We start from the raw sequence: 15,747 nt of genomic DNA, 5'->3' as shown, positions 1-15,747 counted from the left end.
CACCTCTTCATTCGACGAAAATTTCTTCCCAGCGAGATTCCTTTCTTTTTTCACAATAACAAAAGTTGCTTCACTCAAAATATTATAATTCACAAACTAATGATTCGACAGCTGTAAAATTTATACACGCATCTTTTGAGGGTTAGGGTTAACTAAAAAACATATGGATTTAATTCTAGTAGCGCCAGAGGCCTATGTGTCAGTGTGGGGACTTTTCAATTGATGGAATGTTCTCATATAACTGTTCAGATTAGAAGTGTTGTACTATGTTGCAACATTGATTTTTTTGACAATATTCACAAATCGATGATTTATTCATTACTGCCTACCAATGATAATCAAGTACAAGAACAAACAAAACTATAAACATTTCTTAACCTTACAAAACACAGCTCCTACCAAAGCCAGAGTCAAATTGGTTGTTGTAGTTACCTTGGATTCACCTCTCGACTGCTTGTAAACGGCAACGTCGCATAATCAGGCGGAAACTACCGAATTTTCCCGAATAACGGTTGGGATTCTCCAGAAATAGCCACTACTAGCCGTATACGGCAGGGTTAGTGACTCAATCTATAGGAACCGTCCTCATAAATAATTATGCTCACAGAGGACGCCGGTCAGAATAAGGCGTGGATTGGAACAATGCCCATGATTGACGTAAAAATACCAAAACTCGAATGCATACACCGTACGACGTATGACTGAATACCATAAGACCATAAATAATGAACTGCCTTAACGGAACTGACATCCCGTCTTCGTAAATATCAGTATGTGACCGAGATACGGCGCGGAGCTCTCGGAGCCTGTTTCGGTCGTAATGGACGCGGGTTGATAAGTAAGAAAATTGCCTTTTAAATACACCGAGTATCGAAACATGAGCTGAATTAATTTTGCGATACAGTGAATGAATTTTTACAATACCTCGGTTAGTCATCATCGGCCCCGTTATTTTTGGTATTGTTTTGCATACTAATATAGGCCGGCAAAATATTACTACGTTTTATATGGCTCTAAATATTTCAGGCATTTGATTGATTTTGTATTACTTCAAGATTCACTTAAAATATCTTTTACTATATTTATTTTTCTGTAATTTCAAGACTTCTTTGTGAAAAATTGGTATAAAATAAATAGTCGAACTAGTCGATAATAAAAAAAACTGGCGACTGAAAATAGTAATTACTATTTCAGTCAAATGTACATTTCGACTATTTTTTCATTCATGACAACAGTACGGACAGGTACGAATTCCTTCTAGTAATAATTTTGGGAGAGGAAAAAGCGGAGATAATTGTTGCATTCTCGTGCTATACAGATTAAATTGGCAAGTAACAGTGCGAAAAGAGAAATGGAATAATGTTCCCAAATATATTTAATCGTATTTTAATATCCGGAAACTAACATGACATAATATAATAAATGTATTATTAATATAATAACATTATCCAATAATAACATTCTATAATTCGATGAAACTTGAATGAAAGAAGTTTTATCATTCAAAAAGCTAACATCGAACAAACATCGAGAGACTTAGAAAATCGAAAAATTCAATAAAAAAACAATAGTTGCCAAAATAAGATAGATGCAGTCAAAATTATATTTCTATTTATCAATCAAAATGTTGTTCTTTTTACCTTATAGAGTACCAAAATGCTGCTATATTAATGTACAATATATTATTATTTACAATTATACTACAAACAAAACATAAAACTATATATATTACATATGAATCTATGTAAGCATAAATTATTTTCAACGACTATATAAAAATAAATTATTTTTTCGACATATTATTTTCAGCGTCGCGGCTAGGACGGCAAAGCCAGAACGTTAAAAATCAGTCGATTGAATCTAATTGGTCCGAAAATAGTCAGTGAAAATACACGACCGAAACAGTCTATAGTAAAATGTTCTAAAATCAATTGGATCGAAAATGGCGATTGAAACAGTCAATAGTAAAATCAGTCAACAGTCAATTACTAAACAGTCTATAGTAATTTTCTGTCCTAAGGCTAGTAAAAACAAGTAGTCGGACGTATAGATATAATGTAAGAATTATACGATTGCTTTTTGACGTTTTTCTTTTAATGCGAATTCAAAGGATGGACTTTCCAAGTTTATTCGTCCTCAAAAAGGTCAAATGTAAATTTTAACACAATTTTAGTCATAGAGAGAAAACTCAATGTCTCTGGAAGAAGTTTCGCATCGTCCAATATCCAGAAATTAGTTTAAATTTTCATTATAGAAACCTGTAAAGGAAATACTTTCTTGTGAAGTCACTTGATTGGTACTTAAACAGATTTTAGCACGGAGACGCGTCACATGACATCACGTGCTTAACACCTGGCGTCGCACTTTTTTGATTAATACGATTGACTAAAAGCCAAATTTAATTTCTGGAAGGAATTTATTAAATATAATTCAATAAACTGTAAATAATATATATAATATCCATACATCATACGGTTCCAAAATCAAATTATTTAACAAAGTTGGCCAAAATTTTACCAAAAAAAACATGAAATAAGGTTACTAAATCACAATAATGTGAAAGCAATTTTATAAATATTGATTGTAATAAGCATATTCAATATAAAATAAAAGTAATAAAAAATATATAAAAAAATAATTTTTAACAAAATAGTTTCCTATTTTTTGCCGAAATTCTAATAACTGCTAAATAAAATTATCCATTATGCAAATTAATTCTAACGAATCTAATAATATATTATCGATTTTTCTTCGAATAGAATATAAAGAGTGAAATATCTGTATAGCATCAACAAAATATACACAGGTATCATGATATTTTTCTCATTATAATGAATTAGATTGAAACAGATTTGTAATTTTGTTGACTTAATAAAAGCGATGATAAAGATATCACTATTGTTCTCCCGTTATCGTTAATACTACCGTAATCTATATTAATTTGCCTTAATACCAGTAAATACATTTCCCCATTTACATTCCATTGAACGTAGACTACTGTATATTCAATTATTTGTTAGTAGAAAAAATAATATTTAATAGAATTAGTAATCAGACAAAAAGATTAATGAATATAAACAGAGTAGCATCGGAAAACGTGTAAGTGAATTAAGCCCCGAAGCACACAAGCAACTCGGAGATTTAAAAGACCAATTATTAGAATACCGCCTATTAAAAATGATCGAAAGTTGAATTATTGGCGAAACATTTAGCTAACGTATTCCAACCGAATAATATAGAATCTACAATAGATATATATCCTGTTTATCAGGCCGATGTAGCTATAAACCTGATTTCTTCCATGGAAGTTGCCCCAGAACTGTTAAAAACGCTCCTGAAATTGATGATCTTTCACCTTATGGGTTATTGAAAGAGCTGCCAGGAAAAACAATAATCATGTTGACATATATATTTAATGCCTGTTTGAAGACCAAAACATGTTCCGGAATGTCTTAAAGTTGGTCTAATAATCATGCTTAAAAAACCTGACAGACCGACAAAACAAGTTGGAACTTACAGGTCTATTTGGCGGCCACCGGCTTAAAATTATTTGAGAAACTACTGTTAAAACGTGTTAAACCATTTCTAGAAATACCAAATTTCCATTCTTGTTGAAAAGGCATTCGAGGAAAAGAAATACTGCCCTGCAATATTCCCGGACGTCTCATAAGCTTTTGACCGGGTATAGCGTTTGGGATTAATCTACAAAATGAACAAATTGCTACCGCGGAACTACTTTCGACTGTTAGAATCATACATTTTCGAAAGAAAATTTAAAGTATCTTATCTCTCAAGGGGTATTCTCAACACTTAAACTTATATCGGCTGGAGTTCCACATGGTAGTGTCTTGGGACCACTCCTGTATCTGATCTACACTGCTGATATCCCAACAGCAAAAGAAACAGTACTTGGAACGCCTGCCGACGACACCATTATCATTGGTAAAAGTATCGATAGTTTATTCAAAATTTTATTTTTTTTATAACATCTTTATTAGATACCCTTAGTACAATCTTAATTTACAATTAATTTATCATTACTTTTCCTATGTACTTGGATTAATTAACAAGCAAGACGAGTGCGAGAAAATACATCAGTATGTATTCCTCAATTATAAAATTATAATTATTTATTAATTATTAACTTATAGCTATAGTTTACACTAAATGTATACACTTTATATAAGTTCGTATGGTTTTGTTCGTTTCAATCTCCTGACATCCTGCGCGCTGTCCAGCAGTTGTATTGCTTCCATGTTAGTATGCTTTAGTAATCTTCTTTCGTGTTTCAAGGCGATCAAAATCTTGGATAACTTCGCAAATCCATTTGATTTTCAGGTCATCGTGCAGTTCTTCGTTGGATACGTAGCTATAGGCATTGGTAATCAATCGAAGAACCTTGTTTTGATTATTCAAAATGGCAATGAAACATTAAACTATAATGTTAAAATAAATTATACTGTTTTATTTGTATTAGAATACTGTAATATATAAAAGCTAAAATAAACTAAAAGTCAAAGTTAAATTCTGCAACATTGTTACGTTTTAAATTGAGATGACTTGAGTTCACTGCTACTTTGAATAGACTATATGTCTAACGCTGTAGAAAAAGTACAAGTAACAGTCAACAAGATCTACAAATGGCTTAGAGACTGCAAAATACAGCTTAATAGCTCTAAATCTATCCATGCTATTTTTGCATTTCAGCAAAAAGACAAAAACCTAATTATATCACTTGACGGATGCCCGATTCCTCAAGCACAATCAGCTAAATACATCTGAACACATCTCGATGTTAGGTTAAATTGGAAACATCATATTAGATAAAAAATCAGAGCATATTAGATTCAAAGTCAAGCACCTGTACAGGTTAGGCGGAAGAGATTCTCAGCTTAACCTAAAAGATGTAATTAATTAAAAAAATTATTTGTTTAATATCCATTTAATCCACTAATTAAAACAATTAATGTTAAGGCAGATAAAATATTAATCATATAATATTAATTGGATTAATCAAATCTCATAAACGTACTAATAATAATTTTTTTCCACAGGTATAGGAATTGGAATCATACTTAGCAATCTAGAAAGCAACGAACAAGACATCACCTGTATTGTTTTGCAAGGAATGGCGGCTGGTACATTGTTGTACGTCGTGTTCTTTGAAGTGTTAGCGAGAGAACGAGATAACCGTCACAGCGGCATCTACCAACTTCTCGCAATATTAGCCGGCTTTTTCGTCATGTTCGGTTTACAGGCTTTGAGTAAGTACCACACGTTTACGAATAGATTAATGATTTTGCGGACCTCGATAAACACAATCAAACCATCGAAATCATCATTTAAAAGAGGTCATAATAAATTGGAGTATTATTCACTTTATTATAATGTAAAAGGTCTTTGGTTACTCTAAAGTATTTTGTGTTGTCCTTTTATTTAACCATAAAGATAATGAATACATTTTGACGGGTTTTTATATTAAGAATAAGAATTGTTTACATTACTATTTTTAAAATGATTGTTAGAGACAGACTGAACTGACATTGCGGCAACATTGCAATGTGTTGACACGTGAGTGGGTGGTTTTATTGGACCGGCTTTATATAAAATATAAGAAATCGATTAAAGAATTTCGTTGCGATTTTAAAATTTTCAAAGGAATGGAAAAAAATTGGATTTTTATTTCGGAGAGAAAAGCTGAGGGACTTTATCTTATTTTATCTCGAAGGGATATATTGAAACCGGGATGTGTTTTTGTCAAATTTCTCGAACCAATTGTTTCATTCTGTAAGCGTTTTTTCGGGGACAACAAATATAAAAACGGCCACAATAGAAAGTAGGGTAATGCTTCGTTGGTCGCTGGTCAAATGATTACAGCCGCAAACAACGTTTTTAATTACCGGATTATTAGAAAACGTGTTTTTTCCTCATTATCCGCATTATTATTTTAAATTACCGTAAAATATTTCCCGGATCTTGAAAAGGTATGTAATAAATCATGTTTATTAGACTGGCGATTACCCGTCATACTTTTATAATCAATTTTGACAGGTATCAAAACATCTGAAAACAGGTTAGATGTTTCAAAGCCCGCTGAGTATTGTTCAGTGTAAAAACACCATAGTCTGAATAATTATTTTATAATGATATATCGTATATTAATTACCAGATCCTTTTTTAAGTGCAGAACAATTTTTTGCTTCATTAAATGATTTCAGGCTTACAATTAAACTTCTCTTTACTTACTGTATGTTTTAGAACTTTCTTAGGGTATTGTTTTCCCTGAAATTTACACTACTTTTGTTAAGTTAAGACATTTTTTAACATAACACCAAATGTTTTTTACCAAATTTCAAGATGTGGTTCATTACATATTTGTTTATTACATTATTTTGGTGACTTCTACTTCGGTTATATACTTAACAGCGACACAAAAATGTCAAAACGTAACTTATTCTTCGAGAAAATATAAATAATTTACTAAACAGTAGCAATATAATGCTAAAAAATAGCTAGTCAACGCGTAACATAAAATAATGTTTGTAGATATTTGTAACGTTACACTATATCCTCCGAGAGCCTGATATTTCCTAATGCATATTTAATAGCGGCAAATACTTCTCATACTCAATAATTTCCTAATTGGGTAATTTGTAAACCTCGTATTTCAATAATTATAAATCTTGCACAAGCACATTTTTGATGTAAGTTCAAGGCAAGCGAATGTATTATTTATCCATTACATTCACTTGTTTTCATTTTTATATTACCAACAGGTTATGTTGTGGCGATTTTGAAATTCTATCGTATAGAATGCCATCTCGTAAGTTTTTCATATATTTCGTAAAATATCAATAAAAGCAGATTAAAACAAAAGTACTTTAATTATAATCAGCTAAAAAATAAGACATGTAAATAGATATAACTTAAAGGATAAAATATTGTAATAATGATATATATAAATTAAATAATTATTGGGGATCAGTTTCAAGAAAACAAAATCAATTTGGCAACATAAAAAAGTCCTTTGCGTTTTTGTTTTAAAATATTTTTGCAAGTTTTTTTTGTTGCTTGGCAATTTTCATATATCTTTTACTTCACTAGAAAATATCTCCATTATATAAAATAATAATATTCTATTATATATCATTAAAATATATAATCGGAATTATTCAATTTAAAATACACGTGATCTAGTATAATGATTTTTCCAATTCATAATAACATACACAAAAACAACAAATGTTTAGTTTTAATGAAGACAAATATAACCACATAATTATTACGTATCAAATTACCGTGAAAAAAATACATATTGTAAACAAAAATGACAATGTAACCCACACTTCACAAAATAAATGTCAGTGCGGAAAAAGTGGTTATTGTCCTTCGATTCTTACTTTACATAAAGACGAATTCCATTGTATGGATATTTTTCATTGTGTAATGTCCGGTAGTTCTTTTCGTGAAACAGAGCTTTTTTGTTATTTGATTAATGTTATAAAACACCCAATCAACTCTATAAGGAATATCAGCTCCTTCATTTGTTATGTCATAAAGATTATACAATGTTGAGAATAATTTTAGAAATACTTTTAGCATAAAGGAACATTTAAATACATATTCATAAATATAGTATTAATAGAGATTGAAGAAAAAATGCTTCCTGTTAAACTATATACATTATTTTTCATATATAACATATCCGCAATGATAAAATACTGTTACTTCCTTATGACTTTTTATCTTTAAATCAATTGGGAATCTTTTTAAATATGTTTTAATGTTAAATAGATGCATTTGCATGTGAGGATACGTATTCACCATGAAATGTCAAGCATGATTCAAAACTACTCATATAATAAATTACTTTCTGGAAGAATTTATTTTTCCTGTTACTGTTATGGATACCCACCATAAAAACAAATTGACATATAATTTAGTTATTGGTGTAATATTTCATTCTGGTTTAAAAAAATCCGTTATAGTATATTTTAAATTGCATTTATTTATTTATTTATTAAAATCATTATTTTATAATAAATATTTAGCAATTTCAACCTACTTTAATGTCACATTTATTGTAAAAATTAAGAAATATCAAAGAATATTTTTGTTGTAACATGTTTTATAATCAAGGACACCATGAAGTATTATTTAATTGCTAAATTAAAAAACTGCAAATCCATTATTCCTGACTGAATAATTCTTTATCATCTATATTCACAATAAATTAAATGCAGCTTTGCATTTGGTAGTGATCCAACACATTGTCAAGTCATTTATTTATTTGTATAAGTTAACTAAAAATAACAAATATAATTCAGTAAGAAACATCATCGAATTATTTTTTTCCAAAAATGTGATATCAACTTTACTGGCCTTGTACTTTTAAAAGTTTTACTAAAAATACTAATGGACCTAAAATTTGTTTTACCTATAGATCGTATTTTTAGGATGATATTTTGAAGTATTAATTTCATTATTATCACATTTAATTAACGTATAATTTTTGTTGCAGCTGGCCATGAACATAGTCACGGGCACAGCCATGGTGATCACAATCATGAATCCGATCTGCATGATCACGAAGCTCATTCGGGACATCTGCATCGGTGAAAAACTATGATGTATATGTGAACTAAATGGTTACTCAACCGATGAGTATTTAAATTGAGTAAATGTTATTATTTTGTATTCTAATTTATATGCCACAAGATCACATACCATACATATAAATATATACGTATAAATAAACAAACCATACTCTTGTGCCATACAATCACTTGTTTTCAAAATTTATTTTATTTAGTTGATTTCAACTCTAAAATATTTTAAATGTATAAGATGTGATATATTTCCTGTACGTTAGTAAGTTTAAGTATACACATATATCATTTCAGGTTAGTGTAGAATATATTTTAGACCAAGCATGATAAATACAATTAAATTTTTTATATAGAAAAATACTTATTCAATAGTATTTTGTTCCTATATGTTTTTGAATTATTTTATAAAACATTAATTTTTATACACTGTCGATAATAAATTATTTTTTTGTAGAATGTATTGGTTTTATTTAAGATTTACTGTAAAAAATAATTAATATATCTGCTGTAAATATAATTAACAAAACTTTAAATTAAGGTAAGTATAAGTTTTAAATATTGATAATTAAATATTCCCTTTAATACTAACTTATTTAAAAATTATCCTTAATTAATTTGGTAGTTATGTATCTTTATTCTCTTTGTAATCTACATATACATGCTCTCAAATGCGGGATCTCTCCTTGGTCTTAATGTGTCATTGCACCTGGTGTCAATGTGGTACAAAAATGCCAAAAGGTGAACTATCATAATTCTGCCGCTTAAATATCCCAAGAAAGTTAATAACATGATATTATTTTCAAATCTATGGCTGAGCCATCTGTACCATAACAAAGTAGAATGATTGAAAGATAAAGAAGCCAGTATTCTAAAAAAATACTTAATGCATTCAATTACATCAACATCATTTAGTTTTTCATAATACCCAAACGTAAGCCGATGGAGAGGCATTAGAGGTCTTAGAGCTGGACGTGCAGTTATCATTACTGTAATACCATATATCATATTCCAAAATAAGATATTATAAATATCATAATCTGTAAAACTGAAGTGACATAAGTAAATACTGATATAATCTTTTTAATATTTACATTTGAAGTATAGCTGGGTTGACTGCATGTACTGACATCAGACAATACGCTAACCGACCCTGGAGACTAGCAACTTGGCAAAATGTTTGAACAAACTGATCCCATTCTGGCTGCTCATATTGTGTTTCTTGGTCTGGCATTGTACTTTAACCCATTTTGTTATGTTTTGTTAATGTCAAAATGTCATTCTTTCCACATGAAAATAAAAGCCAAATATTTATAAATAAAAAGCTACTAACTTTATTGTACATACATTGCAGTTTACTACAAGGTTTCTTATGTATTTTATAACAAAATATCAGACTTTATTAAGACATAATAATTTAAGATTTTTTGGGTGCCAAATTATCAACAACTTCTAAATAACTTTTGCCAACTTTAATTAAAGCCAGACCAGAACCTACTCCAAATGCAGTGCAAAGAGCAACATTTTCTGGAACCACACTTCTTATTATCGCCCAGATTAAAACAGAACCCAAAGAAAATGTTACAGCTCCAAATGAACTGTAAATTAAACATTTAGTGCTATTAATAAGACTATATATCATATTACCTATATAAAATTTTCTCTTTGCGGGATACATCAGCTAAATGGGGTCTATTGTATAAGTATAGCCCTGATCCTACGAGTGTATTGAAAAGCAGTATGTTCGTTATATCCCTCTTTGGAAATATCCTATATTAGCAAATAAAAATTATGATGTTTATTAAAATATATGTTGAATAATACCTTAAAACCAATGAAGGATTCATTACATTTACTGAAAGAGCTGTATAACTGAGAACTCCTTGTGCCGGTGCATAATAAAAAAGTAAATTTTGTGATGTAAGAGGTTTAAGCCCTAGTTTACCACAAATGGATGGGCAAGACTTAGGAGATGACATGATTTGTATTTTTAATAATTAAACACGTGAAAATTTAGTTTTCCTAAAAATAACTTTTAAAATACCTAATCCAAATGACACTAAACTAATCTTAATTTCTTAATATCAGTACTGGCCCGATTATAAAAATTTTATAATATGGTATCACTGTTTTCTTCTTTATGTAATAAAGACTGATATCACATATGGAGGAAGATTTTTTGAGGTTAAGTTATTTTGTAGCTAGGTTATTAAAATGTTTAGGTTTTCCTTAAATAAAATATTGGGTTTAAGGCGAATTAATGTAAAAACAAATTGTTGTAAACGACTTTTGTCAGTAGATAATAATGTAGAAACAAGTGAAACAAATGCCGGTGGTTTTGCAGAATCGTACAAGAAGTTTGAAAAACTCAATAAACCTCAGAATGAAGAACCAAAAACATTCTCAAGCTTATTGAAAAATTCTAAATTTATTGATGTAATACCTTATTTTCATTCGTTTCATTTAAATCATAACATGGTTTATTATGTTTGTAGATGGGAGATCCAGAGGGTAAAGTTGTAATAGGAAGAATATTTCATGTAGTAGGAGATGATCTTTATATAGATTTTGGATGGAAATTTCACTGTGTGTGTACAAGGCCTCAAAAAAATTCTCAGTAAGTAAACATAATTTCTAATCTTACTGAAAGGTATCTAAAGCAAAACTTCAATATATTATACTACTTTTTAGAGAATATAAAAGAGGTAGTAAAGTTAGACTCAGGATTCATGAATTAGAAATATGTTCAAAATTCCTAGGTTATGAAAAAGAATTAACTTTATTAGAAGCAGATTGTACTTTGTTAGGTTTGGTACAAGAGAGAAAATAAGTTGTTTAGTTCTATTGTTATATAAATAAACATTTTTTTGTTTCCACAAAGTGTTTATCTATTTTACTTCTCAAACTCAAATATTTTATAATAGAAAGTGTCACAGTAACTTCAGATTTATAATATTTATTTAAATATATTTGTCTTTACATTAAGCAGTTATTTTTACAAAGGCAAGATATTAGTTTATAGTTATACCTTAAAGAATTAAAATTATTTTCTATGTCATCAATTAAAATATCAAGATTAATGTCATATTTGGAGCTGCTAAAGAAAAATATTAACAAATAAACTAACTAAAATACAAAATTATTTAAAGCTTCTTTTACCAAAAAGAAATTTATTATATACAAACGAAAACTGGACTAACTTACATTTTTTACACACTCACATTATATGTATTTATATTATTCTTTTTACAAGTAAATCAGATCGATTAAGGCACAGAAAAGAAATTAAATATATTTTGATTGTAATTAAAACTAATAAAAATTATTTTGATTACAAGGCACTTTGAGAATTCCCTAATCTAATAGACATGAATACACAAAAGAAATTGCAGAAAAGGCACTCTTAAAAAATATAAAGCATATAGAAAATTGTCGGTATATAGAACAGGTTTTTATAAAAGAGTACATGGAAGACCACAACATAAAGGTAAGCATACTGGTACTACAGCCATTCCTTTTTTAGTTTTTGTTTTTGAACTGCTTTCAGCCTCGTACATGTATTTACCAGAACCTCTGGCATATTCTCCCTATAAAATAACATAATCAGTAACTTATTTAGTAACAATATATCGATACATACTTGTGCTCTCCAAGCCCCTCCTCCTTCTTCTTTCTTAGCAAACATCTCATGACCTGGTGGATAATATACTGGAGGTCCAGTAACATTTTTTGTTGGAGGCTCCTTCTTCTGGAGATCATCTATGTCTGCATTTTGTTGTTTTAAACTCTCGACTACTTTTTTATGAGCAATTTCCTTTTCATGAGCATTATAACCTGCATTTAGTGGACTATTTGGTGGCTAAAGATAACATTTTATAGAATATATAAGAAATAGTAGTACTTGTTATGTAATACAATATAATTATATTTTACCTCATTGCCTATTGTAGCCATAAGTTCTTCAACACGTTTTGGAGTTCCATCTGGCTCTTCATCAGTTGGGAATCTCCGGGGCAATAATGTTTGTGTTTCTGGATTTTCGGGATAACCTCCTTTATATCTAATCAATTATTATCACATAAATAAAAGCTATTGAAAAAAACATTTAATATAGAATAACTGAATTTAAATGTGATAAAATACAGAATATATCTAATTTTCCAATTTAATTATTCAAAATTCTTTATTTACCTATTTTCAGTTGTATTGGTGGACTTGTAACTGTAGTGGATATTAATGGGCTCTTGGGGTTTTCTTACAACCTGTGGTGGAAATGTTTCTACATCTCTGGGTGGGGACTGTTGCCTGTTTGGTGGATAGCCATTTTGATAATTAGTTGTGTGAGTTTCTTTTATTATGTAAGTATTTTTAGCAGGCGGTGGTGGATTATATACAGGGTACCTAAAATTATTATTTTTGGATTTGAATGAGTTGTGTGTTACTGTTACATTATTTCAGAGTTAGATGCATTTAATTTGAATATATAATAATATTACTAAAGTTTCTTTCGGATAAAATTATTTTAAATATTTAAAATTATTATTTAAAAAAACTTTATTTAAACTGTACAGCCTTATGATAGTACATACCCTCTTTCTGACATTGGAGGTTGGTTCCTATTAATTATATTTGTTTCCTTATTGATGACATATTCTCTGGTTGTTTCTGGGGGTGGATATACCGGCTGATTTTTATTTATTATATTTGTTTCCTTATTGATGACATATTCTCTTGTTGTTTCTTGCGGGGGATATACTGGTTGATTTTTGTTTATTATATTTGTTTCCTTGTTAATAATATACTCTCTTGTTTCTGGTCTAGGTTGTGGGTATTCATTTTGGATATTCTTTGTAGTTGTAGATTCATTGTAGACATAAGTTTGATTTGGGCCTATAATTTTGTAGTAGTTCAGTATGATTATAAATTACTTATAAACAGTATAGACCTGGTGGATTGTATTCTGGTTGATAGCCTGGCTGATAATTTCTAGTAGTAATGGTTTCCTTTACTGTAGTATACCCTCCAGGTGGTGTGGGTTTCTGGTAAGGTGGATAGTAAGAAACATCATCTTGGACGATTTCTTGATATGACTGTCCTACATGTGGAGGTTCTGATTTCTGATACACGTTTTCTTGGTTTTCAATCTGATATATGAAATAGTATTAAGTTAACTTCAATATTAATATTGAGGTAGGTATATAGTAAGTCTAGCTCCAAGTTGCAATAGATAAGAGACTTTTATAACGATGATGAATATTTAGGTGAACAATAGCAAAATATTTTTAATCAAAATTAAATCAACTACAAGTCTTATTATATATCATGCCCATATATAAGGTAAATATACAGGTAAAATACCTTGTTGTATACAAAACTCTTGCTTGGAGTTGTAATAGTATTATTCGGTGAATACAGGTATTTTTCTGACTTGTCCAAATATTGTTCATTAATGCTTGTGTCTTCTTTGACTTGAGTAGGATAAGGTCCTGATCCAGGTATCTCATAAGTATATGTTTTGATAGTTGTAGTTACTTTGGTATTGCCTATATAAAATTATGTAGTCTATTGTTATAACATAGCGTTCATGCTACAGAGAAACGCATTACCTGGTGGATGCAAACTAGGATCCAAGTGAGCTAATACCTCAGGATCAATGTCAGGAACAGGAGTGTCTAGAACTCGGACTGGATATTCCTGAACGTTTGTTAATTTGGTTTGCTTTGATAAAGTAGATGTTCTAGACGATGGTGAGGGTGATATGGTACGTAGTGGTCTTAAATCGCCATATGTTCCTTAAATGTTTATTTTTATATAAATATTTTCATATCATTCTCAATCGATTCATTCAATTTTACCTTCACTTGAATATCCATCCTTTTTATAACTTTTTTCTTCGTGTCGTTCGATTGTTCTAGTTCTTGCAGAAGGGGGAGTGTCCCCATAGTGTAGCTCTCTGTTTATAGTCTTGGTCCTTAAAAAGGTGGTGAATTATTCTTTGATCAATAATCATAAAGTAGGAGCTATAAATATTAGTTTAATCTATAATTCATAGATTAATGAACCTATATTTCATATCAAATACTGCATTGTAAAAATGACCGTGAAATCATCTCTCATAAGTTAAATATAGCTTTAATGATATCCCGGCAGAGCTTTATTTATTTATAAATACACCAAGACAATATAAACAATGGACAAGAGACGCCATTGGGAGCAAATACGTCGAATATATGTATATTATGTTTGATACTTACTGAAAACCTGGATCTGGGCCAATGCTATTGTAGGATTCTGAAAAACAAACATTTTAATTTGAAAATATAGGAGACTATAGATCCGAAAAATAAGTAAAATATTTTCAATACTTTTTGTTGGGTTTTCGGAGAAACTTTTTTTCGTTATTAATAGGAAATTGCAACATATTTTATAATTAAAATATAATCTAATAATAATTGAAGTATGTTAAAGATAATTCCTTAAGACGATAATTCTATTTTGTGACTAGTGGATTAAATTTTAATCAGATATAGAAAAATACCTTTTTCTGTATAGGACGACTTTTTCGCTTGTTGCAAGTCTTCCAGAAGCGAGTCTAGTTGAGTTCTTTCTGGTTCGATGTCTCTTTCAATTATATTTTTTCCGTACATATATTTTTCTTTCTTGTAGGTCTGGACTTTTTCTCTTCCATCAGGAGACTAAAACGATAAAATAAGTAAAATAATGTTTCATATTTTATATATATTTACGTATTTAGGTTAATAGCTTTATTTGTTTATTGCAGTTAAATAATATTTCTTCATGAAGGTTGTTGATTTTTAATTTACAGTAATAATTTATGACCATATAAATAATAACAGTATCATCAAGACGAAACCATTCATATTTGGATGAAATTAAAATCCAAGGCCGGTTAGTGTAAAACACCCTATAATAAATCGTCAACCCATTTATGTGAATTATAAAAATTGCATGATCGACCGAGATGAGTCGTGCATTTCTCAGTGAAGATGTAACGAACTGTTTTTAAGAAATCCGATAAATATACTTTATTTTGATTGCATTCCTGGGGATTCTCTGGCAATATTAAAATAGCTCTTGGTTTGAGTTTTCGGTCTGAATAAAGGTTTTTTCAATATATACA

The 15,747-nt window shown here is 29.6% G+C and overlaps 4 protein-coding genes and 1 long non-coding RNA gene across 12 annotated transcripts in view; 2 read left to right on the top strand and 3 right to left on the bottom strand.

Moving 5' to 3' along the window:
- The window catches only part of LOC143198841 (zinc transporter ZIP1), a 42,552-nt gene extending 33,487 nt beyond the window's left edge, over window positions 1-9,065 (top strand). For both annotated transcript variants that reach the window (XM_076408396.1, XM_076408398.1), the window contains exons 4-5: window positions 5,055-5,264; window positions 8,522-9,065. In XM_076408396.1, coding sequence (XP_076264511.1) covers window positions 5,055-5,264; window positions 8,522-8,619 — 308 coding nt within the window. In that variant the 3' untranslated portion in view covers window positions 8,620-9,065. The remainder of the gene's footprint in view (window positions 1-5,054; window positions 5,265-8,521) is intronic.
- A 387-nt stretch (window positions 9,066-9,452) lies between these two features.
- Window positions 9,453-9,835, bottom strand: LOC143198844 (uncharacterized). The gene is made up of 3 exons (XR_013006308.1): window positions 9,701-9,835; window positions 9,535-9,646; window positions 9,453-9,477 (listed from the first exon to the last, which is right to left on the bottom strand). It is a non-coding gene; the product is annotated as an uncharacterized LOC143198844 (long non-coding RNA).
- Window positions 9,836-9,916: 81 nt separating this feature from the next.
- On the bottom strand, window positions 9,917-10,735 carry LOC143198843 (uncharacterized). The gene is made up of 3 exons (XM_076408400.1): window positions 10,431-10,735; window positions 10,254-10,376; window positions 9,917-10,204 (listed from the first exon to the last, which is right to left on the bottom strand). The coding sequence occupies exons 1-3, from the start codon at window positions 10,583-10,585 to the stop codon at window positions 10,024-10,026; spliced, it is 459 nt and encodes a 152-aa protein (XP_076264515.1). The 5' UTR covers window positions 10,586-10,735; the 3' UTR covers window positions 9,917-10,023.
- A 45-nt stretch (window positions 10,736-10,780) lies between these two features.
- On the top strand, window positions 10,781-11,486 carry LOC143198842 (small ribosomal subunit protein bS1m). Its single transcript, XM_076408399.1, has 3 exons — window positions 10,781-11,042; window positions 11,102-11,223; window positions 11,298-11,486. Exons 1-3 carry the CDS (start codon window positions 10,821-10,823, stop codon window positions 11,434-11,436), a joined length of 483 nt encoding a protein of 160 aa, XP_076264514.1. The 5' UTR covers window positions 10,781-10,820; the 3' UTR covers window positions 11,437-11,486.
- Window positions 11,487-11,546: 60 nt separating this feature from the next.
- Window positions 11,547-15,747, bottom strand: part of LOC143198838 (uncharacterized) — a 39,818-nt gene continuing 35,617 nt past the window's right edge. For 6 of the 7 annotated variants that reach the window (XM_076408386.1, XM_076408390.1, XM_076408388.1 and 3 more), the window contains 11 exons: window positions 15,145-15,301; window positions 14,861-14,897; window positions 14,462-14,577; window positions 14,213-14,398; window positions 13,965-14,149; window positions 13,552-13,750; window positions 13,196-13,496; window positions 12,798-13,007; window positions 12,540-12,666; window positions 12,247-12,465; window positions 11,547-12,193 (listed from right to left, as the gene is read on the bottom strand). In XM_076408386.1, coding sequence (XP_076264501.1) covers window positions 12,059-12,193; window positions 12,247-12,465; window positions 12,540-12,666; window positions 12,798-13,007; window positions 13,196-13,496; window positions 13,552-13,750; window positions 13,965-14,149; window positions 14,213-14,398; window positions 14,462-14,577; window positions 14,861-14,897; window positions 15,145-15,301 — 1,872 coding nt within the window. In that variant the 3' untranslated portion in view covers window positions 11,547-12,058. The remainder of the gene's footprint in view (window positions 12,194-12,246; window positions 12,466-12,539; window positions 12,667-12,797; window positions 13,008-13,195; window positions 13,497-13,551; window positions 13,751-13,964; window positions 14,150-14,212; window positions 14,399-14,461; window positions 14,578-14,860; window positions 14,898-15,144; window positions 15,302-15,747) is intronic. The other variant, XM_076408392.1, reaches the window with a different exon arrangement.

Source organism: Rhynchophorus ferrugineus, unplaced genomic scaffold (assembly GCF_030347505.1).
Source record: "Rhynchophorus ferrugineus isolate W39M unplaced genomic scaffold, kcgeb_rfMv2 rfM6, whole genome shotgun sequence".
NCBI lineage: Eukaryota > Metazoa > Arthropoda > Insecta > Coleoptera > Curculionidae > Rhynchophorus > Rhynchophorus ferrugineus.
This window is presented reverse-complemented; position numbering and strand designations above follow the sequence as displayed.